Here is a 20,736-nt window from a genome sequence, read left to right as displayed (position 1 = left end):
AGCAGTACATGCGCTGCCTGTTGGGCGTACTTACTGTAGATCACAAGTGCAATGATACCCAACAGCAAAATGACACAAAACGTCCCCAAACAGGCCAAGTGCTGATATTGGAAACTTCTGCCATCTGCTTTCTTTTCTGGCACAAGTTCTGCTGAGAGTGAACAACGCGTCAATAATGAAGATTTAGCAGCCAATAAGACGGTTTGTAGAATTTTACTGCAGTTTGTGTTATAGTAGAGAAAAAATCAATTGAAATAACAGTGTAACACTGCGGAGCTTAACAGAACATAGTCATACACTGTAATAACAGCGGAAGGTAGGTAACTCACTAGGTCTGACTAGCCTATAGGCTCAACCTGGCTTTAACAGTGACTCTTCAGGGCAATGTGTATTCGATCCAAAAAAAAGCCCTTGAGTGTTGTCAAAAAAAATAAATGTGTGAGTCTATTTGATGCTACCCAGATAGATTGTGTTTGTATGATCTCATAAAGCTTATCTGTTCCTCCCGATGACACAGAGGTCAGACAATGTGCACTTGACAAAGCACCCAGTGTCCTCAGGGAACGAATGCTGACAGCACTTAAATAAAACTAAAACAACAGGCAGAGATTCATAAGTGCAATTGTCGTCAATTAATCTTCAAATTAATCGTTATCGGCTAAATGCCATAAATAATCGTGATTAATTTTTTGAAAGAATTATTAGCAGGCAACTAATTACCATGAAGCATGTGTATTAATATCTACAAGTGATTATCCTTTATAATGTGTTTTGTTAGTGTTTGTGTAGTTTATAGAAAATTAATATATACTGAATGTATTAAGAAGTGTGGAATTTTCATATAGCCCAGTTTGGTAACTCACTCCCTCTGTCAGTTGTTTTCTGTTCTTTGGAGAGAGCTCTGGTTGATATTTCCTTCCTTCCATTTCCTTCCTGCTTTGCTCCTGACTCTCAGGTTTGACTAAATAAGGTGAAATAAACAGCAGCTGAGCTGACCCCATTTGGTGCAGAACTGGGGGAGGACATGTGACTTTATGGTACCCCTGAGTGTATGGACCCACTGGGGATCCCAAGATAGGATAAAAGGTGTGTGTAAAATAGGAGCACGTTGTTCTCCTCTCTTGATGTTGGACAACCGAGAGATGTGTTAGTGTGACTCAGAACTGGCTTCTGCATTGTTAAAAATAAATAGTAATTTTGAGACCAGATATTGTCCACTTCTTCCTAATCAAAGATCTCAGGATGGTGACCAAAAAGATCCAGAAGGTCACCTCCAACAAAAATCATCCTTGTCAGCTGTTCCCTTTAACAAAAATAAGAACTTAGACCACATTATCAAAGCTCTTCCAAAGTAAAGGAATAACACATAAGACATTTCATGTAAGTAATAAAAAATTAAAACATTTTATTTAACAATCTATTTTAAGAAATGTGGCAAAGCTGTCTTATGGATGTACACTCAGCCGGTTCTAAGCTGCACTTCAGTAAGGCATTTTTTTTTCCATCTTACCAGTTTGCCCATCATTGCGCACCTTGATGTTTTCATACACAGTGTCTTCCTCTTTTTTAACTGAAAGGTTAAACTGTTAATTAGTGTGTAGATCAAGAAATTCACAGTAAAATAAAAACACAGGATGACTAATCGCATATATCCCTCATGGACTGTTCGCAAACACTACCCTAATGTGTTGTTCGGGGACAAAAACGTCCCCTAACTTTAACGGTTTTAAAAATATATTAGATAAATATTTTTTTTGACATTTTTTTGCATAGACCCTTTAATTAACTTCAGTTCTAATCAACAGTAGTGAAAAAATCTTTTTCCCCCAGGTTTTTAACCCTTTAATCACCAATTTTATAAGGGGTGGTGCTGAAAATTGAAAAAAACACACACATGGTTACATGTAAGACCACTTGCCTTTTTGTTTTGTTTAGTCTGCACTTGTAGACATCAAAGGGCCACACATGCATAGCAACACTTTCTTTGTTTTTGTTTACTATGAAGACTCTGTGGTTGTGTGTACTCACAGACAACAAGATCAGTGTGCAAATGGCTCTCTTCCTCTCTAACATACACACACAGTGTGTAGACACACAATTATGTGCTAAAATACTCCCTATAACTCCATATACAAGCCAGAAACTACACTACATGAGCAGTGCCATGGCTGTGCAGTCAAAAAAAGTGTGTTTATAATGTAAGTCTATGGGACAAAATGGGAGAAAAAAAAGAAAATCCAGTGCTGTGCAAAAACTAATAATGCAATAAAGTCAATTTTTTTACTGATGTTTGACATGACCAAGACTGTAATAAAGGTTAAAAAGAATCCAGTCCACATTCACCTTTTCTATTAAAAATGAGCCATTTTGTGTGTGTTTTTTTCAATTTTCAGAACCACCCCTTATAAAATTGGTGATTAAAGGGTTAAAATCCTGGGGGAAAATGATTTTTTCACTACTGTTGATTAGAACTGAAGTTAATTAAAAGGTCTATGCAAAAAAATTTCAAAAAAATATTTATCTAATATATTTATAAAACTGTTAAAGTTAGGGGACGTTTTTGTCCCCAAACAACACATTAGGGGGTAAAATTTGCCCACAGTGTACCGTTGACCTATGAAAAATTTTAAAATCATATTAACAAAATTTATGTAAAATTAAGCTTGTTGAGGAAAAATGATGAGGGATATATATTTCCTTGCAGAAAAAGGGGGAAAGCAGTTCATTACTCTTCCTCCTGTTTTTTTAGTAAGAACAGGTATGTTGTCATTTCTAGTGAGGGTTGCATAAATTGAAAATACTAAACAAAAAACCACTCTGTTACATTTATGTGCACATTTGGGAAGACGACATGCTTGGTGATCACAAGCAGCAGATAATAATTAATGGGCTCTTTCTGATGAGATATTAGTTCCTATACTGCACATGATCAAACAGTCAGGTGGGGCCTTTTGCAACTTTTACTTTAATGCTGAAATTAAAGTAAAACATTCACCATCTGCATAGTGCTGGATTAGTGTCGGCTTAATGTTGATGTGAAAAACAACGATTGAAAGTTCTTAAAAGTTTCACTCACCTTCTGATACTGATGCCTTTTTATTCTTCAACACAATTTCCGCGGCCATTGCTGAAGTCACTCTGAGTCTGATGTGATTCACACAGCTAAACGTACTCTGCAGATAAACCACAGAATAATGTAAAAAGACAGGTGGTTGCTTCCTCTAGAGAACTAATAATAGGAACCATGAATAAACAGAGAACTACAAAAAAACAAGAAATAGAATAGAATATAAATACTAAGCTGGGAAATGTTGCTATTGCAGCAGCAAGATCCCAACTCCTCCCTAGTCACTGTTGTGTGTCCTTGGGCAAGGCACTTTACCTCCAGTGTACTCACTGGTGTAGCGCCTTGCTAGTCATTATATGACACTGCTTGGCAGCACCCTTAAACAATTTCCCTCTGGGATTATTAAAGTATCTAAAATAAAAAATAAAAATACAGGCACTCAAGCATACTAAAAACATACATCGACAGTAGAAATAAACAGTATAAACATTATTTACAGCAAATACATATATAAAACATAGGTACAGAAACAAAGGTGTGCAATTTAGAATTTGGAATGAAGGTATAAAAGTCTGCTGCAGGCCTTTTTGTACACAGCTGTGCTGTTGGTCCTCCAGCTCAGTCTGCTGTCGATGGTCACTCCCAGGTACTTATGCTCCTCTTCCATCTCCACATCCTACCCAGGATACAAAGGGGCTGTGATGTTGTTCCCTTCTTCCTGAAGTCAATCACCATCTCTCTAGTCTTGTCCATATCAAGCAGCAGGTGATTCCCTCCAGCCCACTCCACAAATCTGTCCACCAGCCTCCTGTACTCCTCCTCCTGTTCACCACTTATACACCCACCAACTGCAGAGTCATCAGAAAACTTCTGTAAGTGACATGACTCTGAGTTGTACTGAAAATCTGAGGTGTATAAGGTGAACAGGAACAGAGAAAGCACAATGCCCTGTGGGGCTCCCACACCACTCATCACCGTATCAGACAGGACACCACCCAGCCGGATGAACTGTGGCCTGTCTGTCAGGTAATCAGTGATCCAGGAGACAGTGGACCTACCAGCACCCGTCAGCAGCAGCTTCTCACCAAGTAATGGAGGCTGGATGGTGTTGAAGGCACTAGAGAAGAATGTGATTCTCATGGTGCCTCCACCACCATCCAGGTGTGAGTGAGCTCGCTGCAGCAGATAGATGATGGCATCATCCACCCCCAGATGCAGCTGGTAGGCAAACTGCAGAGGGTCCAGAGAAGATCTCACCTGCGGCCCAAGGTTAGCCAACACCAGCCTCTCCAGCAACTTCATCACATGAGATGTGAGGGCAACTGGGCGGTAATCACTGAGGCCAGATGGAGAAGACTTCTTAGGTACAGGAACCAGGCAGGAGGTCTTTCAGAGGAGTGGCACCCTCTCCAGGCAGAGGGTCAGGTTGTAGAGATGCTGGAGAACTGCAGACAGCTGGCTGACACAGGTCCTCAGGACCCTGTGGCTGATGCCATCAGGGCCTGCAGCCTTGTGTTTCTCCTCACCATGTTAAGCTTTTTAGCTCTCTTCCTGCTGCCATCAGTCAGTCTCCCTCTCCCCCCACATCCTGTGATCTTCTTTATTCCAGTCCACACCTCCCTCATGTTGTTTTGCTGGAATTTGGCTTCCAGCATCCTCCTGTAGGAGTCCTTACTCTCCCTCAGCTTGTCTCTCAGTTGGTGTTGCACCCTCCGCAGCTCCTCCTTGTTTCCAGACCTCAAGGCAACTCTTCTTCTTGTTGAGTAGAGTGTTCAGGTCCACGGCTTGTTGTAAGGAAAAATGGAAACCGTCCAGGGTGGGCATAACTGTGTCCTCACAGAATTTGATGTATTCTGTGATGCAGTCTGTCATACCATTGATGTCCTCCTCGTGAGACCCTCTGAGGCTGGCAGAACACCAGCACCAGGAAACAGTGCCATAACACTATGTATGTATGTATAACACTCTGTATCTATGTAGAGAAAGAAAATCTAAATTATTTTTTACATTTCGGGAACTCAAAAAAACAAATCAGCATTATTTTTTAATAGCAGCCTTTGAAGAAAACATCTAAATACACAAGTATCAAAAGTAAGTTTCATAACAATGAGAACTCAAGTTTAAATAATACTTTTGTTCATCATCTGTTAGTGTGCTGTTTGATAGGGGAAAGCTGCTACTTCTGCCTATTGTTATTTAAATGCTACAACTCGCCATCAGCATTTATATATATAAAAAACTGCTTTCAAGTGATCAGTGTAAGGAAGCAGATGAGCAGCTCATCTAGCACCTGATTTTAAGTAGAAGATGTCAGCCTATTCCAAAAATGAATGTTTGGCTTTCCCTTACAAATAAGAATAAGAATCTTTGGTTAGTTAAGGAAAATTATTTCACTGAGAAAATACCAAATTCCAGCTTGGCAAGAAACTGCGGACAGAGGCCTTTGAATGGACAAGTGTCCTCCTTGGAGTTTCAGAGAGACGAGCAACATAATGGATGTCAGTGCAACATCATGTCACTGACTCTCTGTAGAACTCGAGGACTGTTTGGAACAAGTTGCACAGCCTCGCCAAACAGTTATGTGGGAGCTGCATGTGGTGCAGTGTCAACACATGCGGCAGCTGTTCCTTCAGGAAAGTGGTGAACCCGTGGTACCTCGTAACCATGGGATAAGGGTGAACTCTAGCTTCATAATGGTCTTTCCATGGATATGCAGTGATTTTGGATATTGTGTCTTTTAGTATTTAAGTCTTGACACTTTTTCCATCACTGTCCCCACCCTTGCATTATGCAACATTTGCTGCCTTCAGCTGAAGTTCAACATCATGACAGAAAGAAGGAACAACAAATGGATCAGGTCATTCCACTGATGAAGCACCACTTTGTGAACTTAAGCTTGCAGTGTCTAATGTGGAGCCAGAAACAGGATCTGACAGTGTGAACTAAACTTTAAGTGTTGTTACGGTGTAACCCTTGTTCTCTGAGTGAAGAGACTATCTCTCCACTCTATTACATATTTCATATGTACAGGGAATAACCTGTAAATACTTCTACAAGACAGGCGTTGAATCAGTGATTCGTCTCCACCACGACAGGGTGCAGTGTGACATTCAGCATAATTTTATACATTAACAGTGCAGAGATAGTCTTGAATAATAATTGAGAACATATTATTAGTAAGAGTGGAATTAGATACCTACTGTATCATAAATATCTTTGGAATGATTTGAAGCTTCCCATCAGCCAGGTATGCAGTCAGGGGAAGGTGGTTGTGTTAATGCTGGGTGCCAACAAACCAGCTGTGAATAGTTCAATAATGAAAAATATATGTCCATCCACTAAGCAGATCTCAAGTACTGTGCCAAAATCTGGCAGTCCACTGGTGTGTCCAACAGACAGCACCAACTTTTTAGAATACACTGCTGAAAAAATATATAAAATAAATTACTGACCCAATTTTGTAGAAGAAAAACAACATCTAAAAGTAACAGTTGGTGGTCAGAGATTTGTAGCTCAGAGTTGTAGTGAATGCAGGGCTGGATAACAATTTAAGAATTACTGGCCACACTCTGGAATGTGGCCAACCAACACCAACCAACACAGCAGTGGGAATTTAAAGGGGATGAAGTTATTCCACAGTTAAGGCCAAAGAGGGTAAAACACCCCTTAGCAATCAGAGATGAGGCATAAGCAAAGTTCCACAGGCACAATTCCTTCCAACAAAGTGGACAGGTCTATTTAAAGGACAATATTTCCTTACATCATCAGCACAATGTCCACCAGTTTGCTGAAGTATATTAACAGATTCGTCAATCTGAATCAGATTCGTTGTGCTTCTTTATTGAAGTAACCACAATTAAAGTTCCAAATCATCAATATTCAGTCAGACTTACATCTACGTCTTTAGACAGGCATTTGTTTTCTTTAAAGTATTCTCCATCTTGAAATGAACTGTAAATAAAATAAATATAGTTTTCTTATTTTATGTTTAAATGAGCAAAGTGCTAAGGACAGTGCAGCAATCTGAGCCTGACACTGTCAACAACTGAGAGGACACACACATGATAAATACACAAAGCAGCACAGACAATGGGACACAGCTGAATTATGTCAGACTGCTACAGGTAATCACATAGACCGGAACAGGACAGGAAGTGATCTGAAAGGAGAACAAAATAAACCGGGAAATAACCAAACACTGCAACAAAACATGACGTCAGGATGAGCATGGAACACATGCACCTTCTGCTCTGCAGATGGTGCATGCATGGTGTTTTATGTACTAATGAATGACTAGTTTGTAATAAGCATGACTCTAAAACACACTTCATGTTCTCTAAAACATTACTTAATTATTAATCATCCATGTATTCATGTTAGTTAAAATGTGAATAGATCTGTGCTTAGAAATTTACTATAGTTATAATAAGGTAACATGTTGTTGAGAAGTCCTGCAGCGCCCTCTGCTGGCAGCAAAAATTTAAGTGTTTCTATGAAACAGGACACTGATCAATCCTGTTGGTCCCTTCATCAATCTGCTCCAATACAAAGTGTCAAAGTTCAGCTCTGAAGATTCAAAGTTATTCAATAATATCATAAACACTGAGAGCCTGCCACTGTTTGTCTCTCATGCTGCTGTCAGCAGTCACAACACAAACAGCATGTACACATTGTGTATATTCACACAGCACAGACACACACAGCCTCACTCTATTTAAGTACATTTCTTTAAAAAAAAGAATATTAAAGGAGACATAAAATGATATAATTCAATTGTCTTAAAATAATTTAGATTATATTTACAGACAGTCTTTTTTTTAGGTTTTTTCAGTTTGACTGCAGTCTTTAAAGAGTTAAAGCCTTCTTCTTGCAGATCCATGGTTTCTTCTCAGTACAGTTCACTGATTTCTGTCCTTCGGTTTGGAATGAAGTTGCACATTGACCTTCAGTTGCAGGAAGTTGTTGTATCCAGGAGCTGAAGAATAAACATGACAGTTAAATAAAGTCTGATACTTTTTACACTTCAAAGTGTTCATGAATGTGTCTCTTACACATCAGTCAGATCACTTCCATCCACCCACTTCCATTTCCCATCTTCAACTCTCAGACCAAGCCAGTATCCAGGATTTACTCCTCCTATGGGCCAACTGTGATTTCAGCTTCATTAACTACAACAACCAAATCTGAAATCTTCTCTCTGCAGTCTCCATGAGCTTCTTCCCGGCTTCTCTGTTTAGGAGGTACAGCGTAAGAGTTGGACTAAGAGATTTCTTCTGACAACCCAGATGCTGTCCTGAAATAAGACCAATTAATAACCAACATCTCTGTATGCAGTTGTAGCGTTAACACACTTTGGATAGATGCATGTATAGATAGCATGTCTCATATGGGGCATCAAAATAATGTAGCTGAATTACACTTTGAATACAAGTTCACACTTGTTTAAAAGGAACCACCCAGGAGTTGGCCTGGGATCGTGATACTTCAAATAACTATGTAAAACTATATATAAATAAATACAATAATCCATTATTATTAGTCATGTGAAATATGATGAATGATGTAGAAAAGATTGATGTTGAAGCTTTAATCAAATTCAAAACATCTGTGATTGAAAAGACAAACAGTGCACTGTTCCACTAAAAGATAAAAACACTGTAAAGTTTGAATGTGTAAAGTTTAAAGTGTCTTACCTGCAGAAGAAGCAGCCATTGTTGTTTTTTTTGTCTGTTCAATTTGAAACATTAATCAAGTTCACAATTAAACAGGTCTGAAAACAATCTTGAACAGAAGAAGGCTAAAAGTGAAACATTACAGATTGCAGTCTGACCACTTTATATTTCACAGATGTGTGGTTTTTAGTTCTGCTTTAAAGATGATGACAGTTTGCTTTCAGCTTTTTCCCATAAAGTCAAACACCACTAACATGTGAACAAACAGTATTTATTCATCAGGCACCAAACATTAAAATAAGTTATTTCCTTCTCTCTTTGAATTCTATGTGTTTTTTTCCTTTTTTGTGTAAAAACATAATCAGGTCTCGTTACTTTCAGCAGAAACACCTCATACACACTGTCAAACACGGTGGTGGAGGGATGATGATTAGTTTTTGTTTTACAGCCACAGGATCCGGACACCTCACAGTCATTGAGTGGACCATGAACTCCTCTGTATACCAGAGTGTTCTAGAGACAAATGTGAGTCCATCTGTCTGACTGTTAAAGCTTGGTGGAAACTGGCTCATACAACAGAACAAAGCTCCAAAGCTCAGCAGCTAATCTACATCAGAATAACTGAAAAATAAACGGAAACCATTACTTCCAGTTGTTGCTGCTAAAGGTGGAGCTACAAGCTGCTGAATCATGGAGGGTAGTGTCGACCACATGTTTGTTTTCTTTGACTTGATTTTACTACATATGTAAATAATGGCACAAAAAAGTTATGTTGTTGTTCATCTGAGGTTGTTTTTGTCCCACTAGGACACGGGTGAGACACATTAGGGCCGGCAGGTAATCAGCAGGGGGGGGGGCCACACACAAGGACGGGAAGACAAGACACCTGAAACAAGAGGCAATGTTAAAACTACAAAATAAAACAGGAAAAGCCAAGACTTTCAATAAAACTACCCCCCCCCCCTGCAGAGTGCCTGACACACTGTAACCCAGAGAGAAACATATTTAACCCTTCATCACCTGTATGTGATGTATGTATACCTGAAGGAAACTAAAGCTTGTGGGCCTCGATTTACACTATAAAATATGATCAATGTTAATGCCATAATACACTGTTAAAAACACATTCTAGATCTCAATGACTAAAATATCCCAGTTATATGGTCTCACAATGGGCCTGAGGATCCCATCCTAGTACCTAATGGCAGGGTACCTCTGGCTAGCACATGGGGGGGGTGTGCGGCCCTCCATAGAAATGCCTTCTTCTCTGGCAAATGCCAATAACTTTTGGATGTTAGGCCCTCATACCATGTGGCGGTTCTACATTGAATAACTCCCCGGGCATGTAAACTAGAGCAGAGTTGTACTGAATCAAATGATCATATGTCCTTGCTTATTCAGACAAAACAAAAATATTTCACTGTACTACAATAGGGCTGCATTTTATACATAAATATAATTCATTGTTAGCAATGATAGTGCTTTCAGATTTCAGAAAGCAACATAAAAGGTTGTAAACACTTTGGGCAACTAGTGATTTTGATACCTGTGTGATGGTCCAGGCTGTGGGCATCGAGTGAAGAGAGGCTGAATGGATGATAAATATGGATGAAAAATAATCATCCCCACTTTTTACCCTGTATTTAACACATAAACCAGCTGACAGTGAGCAGTATTCTTACTGCTACTACGTTAATCAGCCTGTCATTGATGGACAGACTTATTTATGGACTTAACTGAACTTGTTCGCTAACCCACGAGCCAGAGCAGGGCATCATGGATGGACATTACTAATCATCCATGTGTTCATGTACATTTGGCGGCTTTGCAAACTTTTATTTTTTAATCAAAAGCAACTAGTGACTCTCTCTGGAGGAAAGGTTTTCTTAAATGGCTTCTGTTATGATCTGGTGCTATATAGAAATTAAAAAGAAATGAAATTGACTTGACCTGATACAATGATGGAAACACTGAACTGATTCTTAAATATGTTGAATGTTGGATAATTAGGCTGTGTATTTTATGCTCATCTGGTATTTGCAGAGTGTTAAAAGTAGAAAAAACCTCAACAATGTAAACCGAACCGAAAACCGTGACCTCAGAATCGTGATACGAACCGAACCGATTTAGTGAACCGTTCCACCCCTAAAATTCATACATTCTAAATAGAGCTGCGCTTCAGAATTTTGTATAGATTACTATTATGAGGGAGTTCTTGGTCTGGAGCCCACGGTGAAGGAAAGAATGTGAACAATATGTAAGTGTTAAAGAAGCAACAAACAGCAACAAAGTGAAACATTTTTATTCACGCAAAGCAAAGATTATGCTCTTTACAGTTAAAACATGTACCTTACACATTGTGTGTATTCACACAGCCTCACTCTATTTAAATACCCATGAATACAATAACACTGTGAAACAGCAGTCTATAAATCACAGATATTAAACTTATGTTGTTATATTTACTGACAGGTCTTCAGGTCTTTTTCAGTTTGACTGCAGTCTTTAAAGAGTTAAAGCCTTCTTCTTGCAGAGCCATGGTTTCTTCTCATTACAGCTCACTGATGTCCATTCATTACTAGAGAAAGAAACTGCACATTGACCTTCAGTTGCAGGAAGTTGTTGTATCCAGGAGCTGAAGAATAAACATGACAGTTAAATAAAGTCTGATACTTTTTACACTTCAAAGTGTTCATGAATGTGTCTCTTACAGATCAGTCAGATCATGTCCATCCACCCACTTCCATTTCCCATCTTCAACTCTCAGACCAAGCCAGTATCCATGATCTACTCCTCCTATGGGCCAGCTGTGATCTGTGACAAATCTCTAAAGACAACAGAGAGAAAGTTATCAGGAACACTTAAATATTTGATTTGAATAAACAAACTGTGATGTAAGGACTTCATTTCATATAGCCTGTCAGATATATACATGTGTTTTCTAGTTACCTTTTCAGCATCATTAACTACAACAACCAAATCTGAAATCTTCCCTCTGCAGTCTTCTCGAGCTTCTTCCCAGCTTCTCTGATCAGGAGGTGCAGGGTTATTAACAGCATAACAGTTGGACTGAGAGATTTTCCAGCCACTCTGACAACCCCGATTCTCTGAAACAAAAGAGACCAACTAATAACCAACATCTCTGTGTGCTGATATTATTATTGGTTATCTTTGTTGATAATTATTCAGATCTGAACATACCAGTATTTATCTTACAGTACTGATCATAGGTCCACTGAGCTCGACTGATGTTGAATGCCATCTCTGCTGTCTCCATGTTCTGCAGTTGTGCTGTGAGGTTCTTTTTGTCCATCTCCAGCTGCTGGTTCTGTATTTTAAGGTTCTGGTTTCCTGCAGTCAGGTTGTTGTTGTCCCTCTTCAAGTTTTCATTCTCTGTGGTCAGATCGGTGTTGATATCTGTCAGATTGTCATTGAGAGCCTCCAGCTGCTGGTTCTTCAGTTGAAGGTTCTGGTTTCCTGCAGTCAGGTTTTTGTTGTCCCTCTTCAAGTTTTCATTCTGTGTGGTCAGGACTGTTTGGTTGTGCTTTAACTCTTCCAGCCGAGTTACATCATGATTCCATGTAGCAACTGCAAAATGAACATTAGCTTCATAAGAATGAGGAATAATGCAGCGTTGCTTTTGTCAATTTTATAAAACTTCTTTCCTGCCTGTTCTAATTTGTAATGTGTGTGTGCTGATTACTTCACAATCGTGTCTTATAAAGGATGTATCATTACAAGGCCAGTATAACAGTTGGACAGAGCAGATTTAAGTGAAGGTCACAGATGATGCTTTTTAGTTTGTGTCTTTTTGTGGAATATTTTGTGTAGAAAACTTCTAAAAATTATTGTTTACTACATACCTATACTAAGTATCTATGATTACAAATTAATGAATGATAGCAGTACATGCGCTGCCTGTTGTGTGTACTTACTGTAGCTCACAAGTGCAATGATACCCAACAGCAAAATGACACATAACGTCCCCAAACAGGCCAAGTGCTGATATTGGAAACTTCTGCCATCTGCTTCCTTGTCTGGCACAAGTTCTGCTGAGAGTGAACAACACGTCAATAATGAAGATTTAGCAGCGTGGTGGTGTGTAGAATTTTACTTTAGTTAGTATTTGTGTCATAGTAGAGAAAAAAATCAAATCAAATATCAGTGTAACACTGCGGAGCTTAACTGAACATAGTCATACACTGTAATAACAGGGTAAGGCAGGTAACTCACTAGGTCTGACTCAAGGAGCGCATAGGCTCAACTTTTTCTTTGTCCCCAAAGAAAAACTGAAAAAATGGCGCCATATCAAGCAAAGTATTGGAACAATTTTTCAACAACAGTAACTTCAGTAACTAAAGTACTTCAATGCAAAAGAAAAAAAAAAGAAAAATGTGTATTTGTTGCTACCCGGATTGTTTACATGTGTATGATCTCATAAAGCTTATCTGTTCCTCTTGATGACACAGAGTTCAGATAATGTGAGCTGGACAAAGCACCCAGTGTCCTCAGGGGAACGAATCATGATTCGCTGTGTTTCACTCTCGTTCAGCACTTAAACTAAAACAACAGTCAAAAGATTCACAGAAAATCAACTACAAAGTGTCTGCTGGGTCAAAAAACCTTGTCAGCTGTTCGCTTTAACAAAAACAAGAACTTAGAGCATGTTATCAAAGCTCTTCCAATGGAGAAAAGGGAAAACACATAAAACATGTCATGTAAATAATAAAAAATGAAATCATTATCAATGTGTTTTAATGTAACTGTAAAATGATGGTTTCATCAAGTACAGTATTAACACTTTATTTCATGGGCTCACATAATGACATTAATGTTGATATCAATGCAAAACAAACGCAAAAGTTGTCTTATAGGTAGATGTACACTCATCTGGTTCTAAGGTGCACTTGAGCAAAGTAAGAAGTGTTTTTTTTTTCATCTTACCAGTTTGTCGATCATTTTGCACCTTGACTTGATCGTACACAGTTTCTTCCTCTTTTTTAACTGAAAGGTTAACATGTTAATTAGCGTGTAGTTCAAGAAATCAGTAAAAAAAACAGTCAAATAAAAACACAGGACGATGGAATGTTGTTCTTAAAAGGTTCACTCACCTTCTGATCGTGAAGAGTATTTATTCTTAAACACAATGGAGGCGTAGTTAAGCTGTTCCTCGGCCATTGCTGCAGTCACTGAGTCTGATCTGATTCACAGAGAGAGAGGTGGATTGATGTTTCCTCTGTTGTGTTGACCTTGGCACTCTTAAATTACACATGGCCAACTTCTGCTTTTGCCTGAGAAAGTCATTTGCATCCGATACTGAATGTTTACAGGAATTCAAGGCAATTAAAATATCAGGTATGTTGTGTAACATGAGCAAAAGCTCATTTCTTTTCTTTTCTTTTCTTTTTTTTAAAAGCACACCTTTTTGCAATGTCATGATCAGTGTAGAAGGCCTCCTCCACGACCTGCTGTTAATTCTGGTTTTGTTTCCTTGTTTTGGGTTTTTAGTTTAATCTGTGTTTAGTTATTGTTATTTTCCTGTAGTTCTAGTGTTTGGTTTCTCTGGGTTTTTGTTTAGTCCTTGTGTCTTGTTTGTCTTGTCTTGTGCTTCCTGTTTTACTTTGGTAGTCCTGTCCCCCCTGTGCATTGTCTTGAGTTTTACTTCCTGTGGTTTCCCTCCTTGTTTGATTGCCTGCCCTGCCCTCATGTGTCACCTGTGTCTTGTTGCCTTCCCTGGCCCTTGTGTATTTAGTCTTTGTCTTTCCTGCACTCTGCCAGTTTGTCTCGACATCAAGCCTAGGTAATTTTGTCATGCTACGATTTTTGAACCTGCTGTGATGCTTTATTATGAGACTTTGGTTTTTGCCTTTGGCGTTTTGCCACGTGAAGTGCCATTTTTAGTTTGTTGAACTCTTAAACCGCCCTGTGCCTCTGCATTTGTGTCCTCCTCCTGACGAACCCTGACAGCGTCAATAATAGTGCGACCCTTTTTCTTTTTTATGTCAGTGTTTTTAATGTTTTTAATGCCTAACCTGACCAGTTTTTCATGCCAAATCCACTATTAAAGCCAAACCTGACCCTGGATGAAAATTAAACTTAGCACCAGGGGAGAAAAAAACAGCTTGTAGTGTCAGGGAGAACTGAACATCAGACATTTCTTATACAATCCCCTCTTTGATGCTATGGGGGCCATACAAAGCATCACTACAGCTTCCTGCCAAGATCATACTTTAACCAGTTGTAGTGAGGCCCTGCCTTAGGTCCCCCCCTATTTGGCCATTGGGTTCCTCACCCCACCCCACATACTGACCCATGTCATAGCTCCACAGTTAGCTTATAACAATGTCTCTTCTTAATGTGGGACTATAATGAACCATTTTCTAGGTTTAGGAAAATCCCCATGAGAACCATCATATCCATCATGACTGCTCTACAGGTCCACGTGATCTCGTTGACACATCCTAACAGCTCCATAGCATTGACGTGCACAGTCTGTTGACTATGACAATGATTTAACAAATGAAAAAAGATCATTTCTAAAAGACCAAGTTACAAGTCACTATCTCACCTCACTGAGATTGTTAAACATTTACGGCCTGCCACTTGCCAATCTGACAGCATTCCATCCCGTCTTTTTTAAAGAGGTCTTCTGCACAGTTGACACTTTTAGCTTACAATTTATAAATTGATGATGGTTCAGTTCTACACGGCCATCATTGAGTCCATCCTCACCTCCACAGTGTGGTACGCTGGGGCCACTGCCAGGGACAGGCACAGACTGCAGCGTGTTGTGCGCTCTGCTGAGAAGGTGATCGGCTGCAGCCTGCCATCTATCGAGGACCTGTACGTCTCCAGGACTCTGAGGCGTGCAGGTCGGATCACAGCTGACCCTTCTCACCCTGGACACGGACTCTTTGAGCCACTCCCCTCAGGCAGGAGGTTACGGTCCATTCGGACCAGAACCTCACGCCACAAGAACAGCTTCTTCCCCTCTGCTGTTGGACTGTTAAACTGTAATTAATGCACTGCTCTGCACTGTCTTCAGAAGGTCACTTTAGTATAGTCACTGCACAATGACGACTATTTGCACTGTTTACTCCATCTTGCACTACTTGCACACGAGTACCACCTCACCGATCCATGTGGTACCTGTTACATTATTACATTATTACACTGTTCCATTCGATCATATAAGGGTCTATGTTTACCATTTCATCTGCACAGTATTTTATGTTCTGTTCATTGTATGTCTGTTACGCCATGTCTGTCATGTACATTTAGCCTTACTTTAGTTTATTTACTTAATTTTATCTTAGTTTTAGTTTTATCTTAGTTTTTATCTTATTGCATGTTAATTGTCATATGTTCTTTGTATGCACCAATCACTAAGGCAAATTCCTAGTAATGTGAACCCCCTTCACTTACATGGCAATAAACATGATTCTGATTCTGATTCTGATTCTGATAAATCTGTGTCTGAGCTCTGGATCTGTTCCATCCTCTTTTAAACATGCCACGGTGCAGCCTCTTTTAAAAAAGAAATGCCTAGACCCCTTGGTTTTAACCAATTTTAGACCAATTTCCAAGCTCCCTTTTATGTCAAAGGTTTTAGAGAAAGCTGTTCTTACTCAAATCCAAGAATTTTTAAAAACAGCCAATGTCTGTGAACCGTTTCAATCTGGTTTTAGGCCTCTCCACAGCACTGAAACTGCTCTTTTAAAAGTTTTTAATGATCTCTTACTAACCCTTGACTCTGGCAACTGTGCCATTTTAATTCTCCTCGACCTGACAGCGGCCTTTGACACGGTAGACCATAGGATTCTCTTGGCTCGCTTAGAGCACTATGTCGGCATAAAAGGCACTGCCCTAAAGTGGTTTGAATCTTATCTGACAGACAGATCCTTCTCAGTTCAGATAGGGCAGTGTTCTTCCTCAGTGGCCCCTCTGACCTGCGGGGTGCCCCAGGGGTCGGTTCTGGGCCCGCTGTTGTTCTCTCTCTACATGCTACCCCTGGGGTCCATATTCAGGAAACACAGCATCCCCTTCCATTGTTTTTGCTGATGACGTGTAGGTGTATTTGCCCCTTAGAGTTTCTGCCAAAGATTCCCTCCAATCACTGCTAAACTGCATGGGTGATATTAAGAAATGGATGGACCTAAACTTTCTGAAATTAAACGAAAACAAAACTGAGGTTGTCTTGTTTGGTCGCCCCGACCTAGTCCAGGTCAATGCCAGCTCCCTTGGCCCACTGGCGCCAAACATACACTCAACAAAAATATAAACGCAACACTTTTGTTTTTGCTCCCATGTTTCATGAGATGGACTTGAAGATCTAAACTTCATTCCAGATACACAATATTACCATTCCTCTCAAACATTGTTCACAAATCTGTCTAAATGTGTGATAGTGAGCACTTCTGCTTTGCTGAGATAATCCATCCCACCTCACAGGTGTGCCACATCAAGATGCTGATCTGACATCATGATTAGTGCACAGGTGTACCTTAAACTGCCCACAATAAAAGGCCACCCTGAAATGTGCATTTTGTTTCTGCTTTATTGGCGGTCTGGGGACTCAGAACCAGTCAGTATCTGGTGTGACCACCATTTGCCTCATGCAGTGCAACACATCTTCTTCGCATAGAGTTTATCAGATTGTCTATTGTGGCCTGTGGAATGTTCGTCCACTCCTCTTCAATGGCTGTGCGAAGTTGCTGGATATTAGTGGGAACTGGTGCACGCTGTCGTATACGCCGGTCAAGCACATCCCAAACATGTTCAATGGGTGACATGTCCGGTGAGTATGCTGGCCATGCAAGAACTGGGACATTTTCAGCTTCCAAGAATTGTGTACAGATCCTTGCAACATGGGGCCGTGCATTATCTTGCTGAAACATGAGGTGATGTTCATGGATGTATGGCACAACAATGGGCCTCAGGATCTCATCACGGTATCTCTGTGCATTCAAAATGCCATCAATAAAATGCACCTGTGTTCTTCGTCCATAACAGATGCCTGCCCATACCATGACCCCACCACCACCATGGGCCACTCCATCCACAACATTGACATCAGCAAAGCGCTCACCCACACGACGCCACACACGCTGTCTGCCATCTGCCCTGAACAATGTAAACCGAGATTCATCCGTGAAGAGAACACCTCTCCAACGTGCTAGACGCCATCGAATGTGAGCATTTGCCCACTCAAGTCTGTTACGGCGACGATCTGGAGTCAGGTTAAGCCCCCGATGAGGACGACGAGCATGCAGTTGAGCTTCCCTGAGACGGTTTCTGACAGTTTGTGCAGAAATTGTTTGGTTATGCAAACCAATTGTTTCAGCAGCTGTCTGAGTGGCTGGTCTCAGACGATCTCGGAGGTGAACCTGCTGGATGTGGAGGTCCTGGGCTGGTGTGGTTACTCGTGGTCTGCGGTTGTGAGGCCGGTTGGATGTACTGCCATATTCTCTGAAACGCCTTTGGAGACGGCTTATGGTGGAGAAATGAACATTCAATGCACGAGCAACAGATCTGGTTGACATTCCTGCTGTCAGCATGCCAATTGCACGCTCCCTCAATGCTTGTGGCATCTGTGGCATTTTGCTGTGAGACAAAACTGCACATTTCAGGGTGGCCTTTTATTGTGGGCAGTTTGAGGTACACCTGTGCACTAATCATGATGTCAGATCAGCATCTTGATGTGGCACACCTGTGAGGTGGGATGGATTATCTCAGCAAAGCAGAAGTGCTCACTATCACACATTTAGACAGATTTGTGAACAATGTTTGAGAGGAATGGTAATATTGTGTATCTGGAATGAAGTTTAGATCTTCAAGTCCATCTCATGAAACATGGGAGCAAAAACAAAAGTGTTGCGTTTATATTTTTGTTGAGTGTACAAACTGATGCTAGGAATCTCGGGGTGATTGTAGATGGTGCTTTTAAATTGGACAAGCAGGTGAGCTCAGTGGTCAAGGCTAGTTTCTTTCAACTAAGGCTTATTGCTAAGGTAAAGCCATACCTTAGTCAGAGTGACTTAGAGAAAGTCATCCACGCTTTTATAACCTCTCGCTTAGACTACTGTAACTCCCTATATATTGGAATTTGACAGTCAGAGCTTCACCGTCTGCAGCTGGTCCAAAATGCAGCGGCTCGCCTTCTCACTGGGACAAAAAAGCGCGAGCACATCACGCCAGTGCTTTCCTCACTTCACTGGCTACTGGTGAAGCACAGAATTGATTTTAAGATTCTTTTATTCATTTTTAAGTGCTTGCATGGGCTGGCCCCGGACTACTTATCAGACCTCCTGGTATTGCATCGGCCCTCCAGAGCTCTTAGGTCTGCTAACCAAATGGCTCTGGAGGTCCCCCGATCTCTTTTAAAAACTAGAGGTGACCGGGCCTTCTCAGTCGTGGCTCCCACTCTGTGGAACGCTCTGCCTCTAGCTGTGCGGTCGGCAAATGGCCTCACCACTTTTAAATCTCTACTTAAGACTTACTTATTCACCTTGGCCTTTGCCTGAGTATTGGCAGCTCTTTGGGATTTTATGTTTCATGATTGTATCTTTGTTTTATTGTGTTTTACGTTTCTTTTATGTATTCTATCAGTTTGAGTTTATTTTATGTATTTTAATGTTAAGCGACGCCCTTATAAATGTGCTATATAAATAAAACTGACATTGACATTGACAATTGGCACTATGCAAACACTACAATATATATCAAACTGTCTGACTTCTGTTTGTGTGTGTGTGTTATTTAACACCTCAGAGAATGTGTTTGTTCCACCCTGTATGACCTTTGTCCTTCTTCTCTCTCATTTCTGCACCCCTCTGGTCTTGCAGATGGACTCTGGCCCCATCTGTTCTACTGCCATTTGTTTCCTCCACAACTGGATCACCTTCATTAGGTCCTGAGTTTTATATAATCACACTGTGTTTTTGACAGGTAACTGCATGCTGGCTTGGGGTCTTCCAGATCAACACTTCTACTTTTCCTTAAGCTATTATTTGTCTTTAAAGTGGTAATATCTTTCTGTAACTGTCCCCTTTGCATCTTCACAATTGTATCACTGGGGTGGAAGTTTTATACATGAGCTGCGTCTGCATCCAGAGAGCAGAGACTGCCTCTGTTTCTAGCTTGTCTAGCTATTTCTTTGTGATCTTGTATGTTGCCAACAGCCCCTGAAGGACATTGGCAGCTGGGCTTGTCCATCGGGTGCTCCTTTCCATGAAACAGTCCTGGAAAACCATGTTTTGCAAAGTACTTCATGATCAAAGTTTGTGTTTTTATATCTCAGTCAACAAGTTTGACTGAACTCTTGACAGAGGTCTGTAATTTTCATGATAGGTACACTACAACTGTGAATGTGGAGAAAAAATCCAGGAAATCACGTTGAAGGATTTTCAAAGAATTTATTTATAAATCTTTTGTAACTTAAGTATTTCGTCAATAACAAAATAACTCAGTACTTTGTAACATTACCTTTGAAGACAATGACAGAGGTCAAACCTGCTCCTCCCTAATTGTGTTCACCTGTGTCGTCTCTCCTCTTTTTAAACCCTGTGCTTTCCCTTTGTCTTTGTCAGTTCTTCCCCATGTGAACCCCCTGTGAGTCCCTGCTTGTCTTGTGATTACCTGCCTTCCACCGTCTCATCGTCCTCCTTCTTCCTCCGTGTTTTTCTGCCCTCCTCAGGTTTGGTTTTGTTATTGTTTTATGTTTATTTGTACTTTTTGCATTTTTGACCGGCACTGTGTTCAGTAGCCCTCCTTTAGTTCTCCTGCTCCTCAGGACTGGTTTTTGTGTTGGCTTTAAATAAAGCTCCCGTTATTGAACATTATTTTTGTCTGCGCCTGGGTCCTATTAAAACCCCACACCTCACATAACACACTTGGCAGAAGTAGCCTCTATCTCCTATCAAACAGCACACTAACATATGATGAACACAATTTGAATTGGAGTTCTTATAAAACAGAATGTTGGAGCATTGTATTTAG

General features: G+C 40.4%; 1 protein-coding gene across 7 annotated transcripts in view; it reads right to left on the bottom strand.

Moving 5' to 3' along the window:
- Positions 1 to 13,964, bottom strand: part of LOC114449142 (asialoglycoprotein receptor 1-like) — a 44,386-nt gene extending 30,422 nt beyond the window's left edge. For 2 of the 7 annotated variants that reach the window (XM_028426553.1, XM_028426561.1), the window contains exons 1-4: positions 13,851 to 13,964; positions 13,684 to 13,743; positions 12,675 to 12,791; positions 12,179 to 12,327 (exon numbers count right to left, since the gene is read on the bottom strand). In XM_028426553.1, coding sequence (XP_028282354.1) covers positions 12,179 to 12,327; positions 12,675 to 12,791; positions 13,684 to 13,743; positions 13,851 to 13,917 — 393 coding nt within the window. In that variant the 5' untranslated portion in view covers positions 13,918 to 13,964. Of the gene's footprint in view, positions 1 to 34; positions 152 to 1,510; positions 1,571 to 3,076; positions 3,168 to 11,024; positions 11,375 to 11,450; positions 11,567 to 11,688; positions 11,847 to 11,940; positions 12,328 to 12,674; positions 12,792 to 13,683; positions 13,744 to 13,850 lie in introns of those variants that run through there. The other 5 variants (XM_028426563.1, XM_028426562.1, XM_028426555.1 and 2 more) reach the window with 5 other exon arrangements.
- Positions 13,965 to 20,736: the final 6,772 nt, after the last annotated feature.

Source organism: Parambassis ranga, chromosome 16, assembly GCF_900634625.1.
Source record: "Parambassis ranga chromosome 16, fParRan2.1, whole genome shotgun sequence".
NCBI lineage: Eukaryota > Metazoa > Chordata > Actinopteri > Ambassidae > Parambassis > Parambassis ranga.
This window is presented reverse-complemented; position numbering and strand designations above follow the sequence as displayed.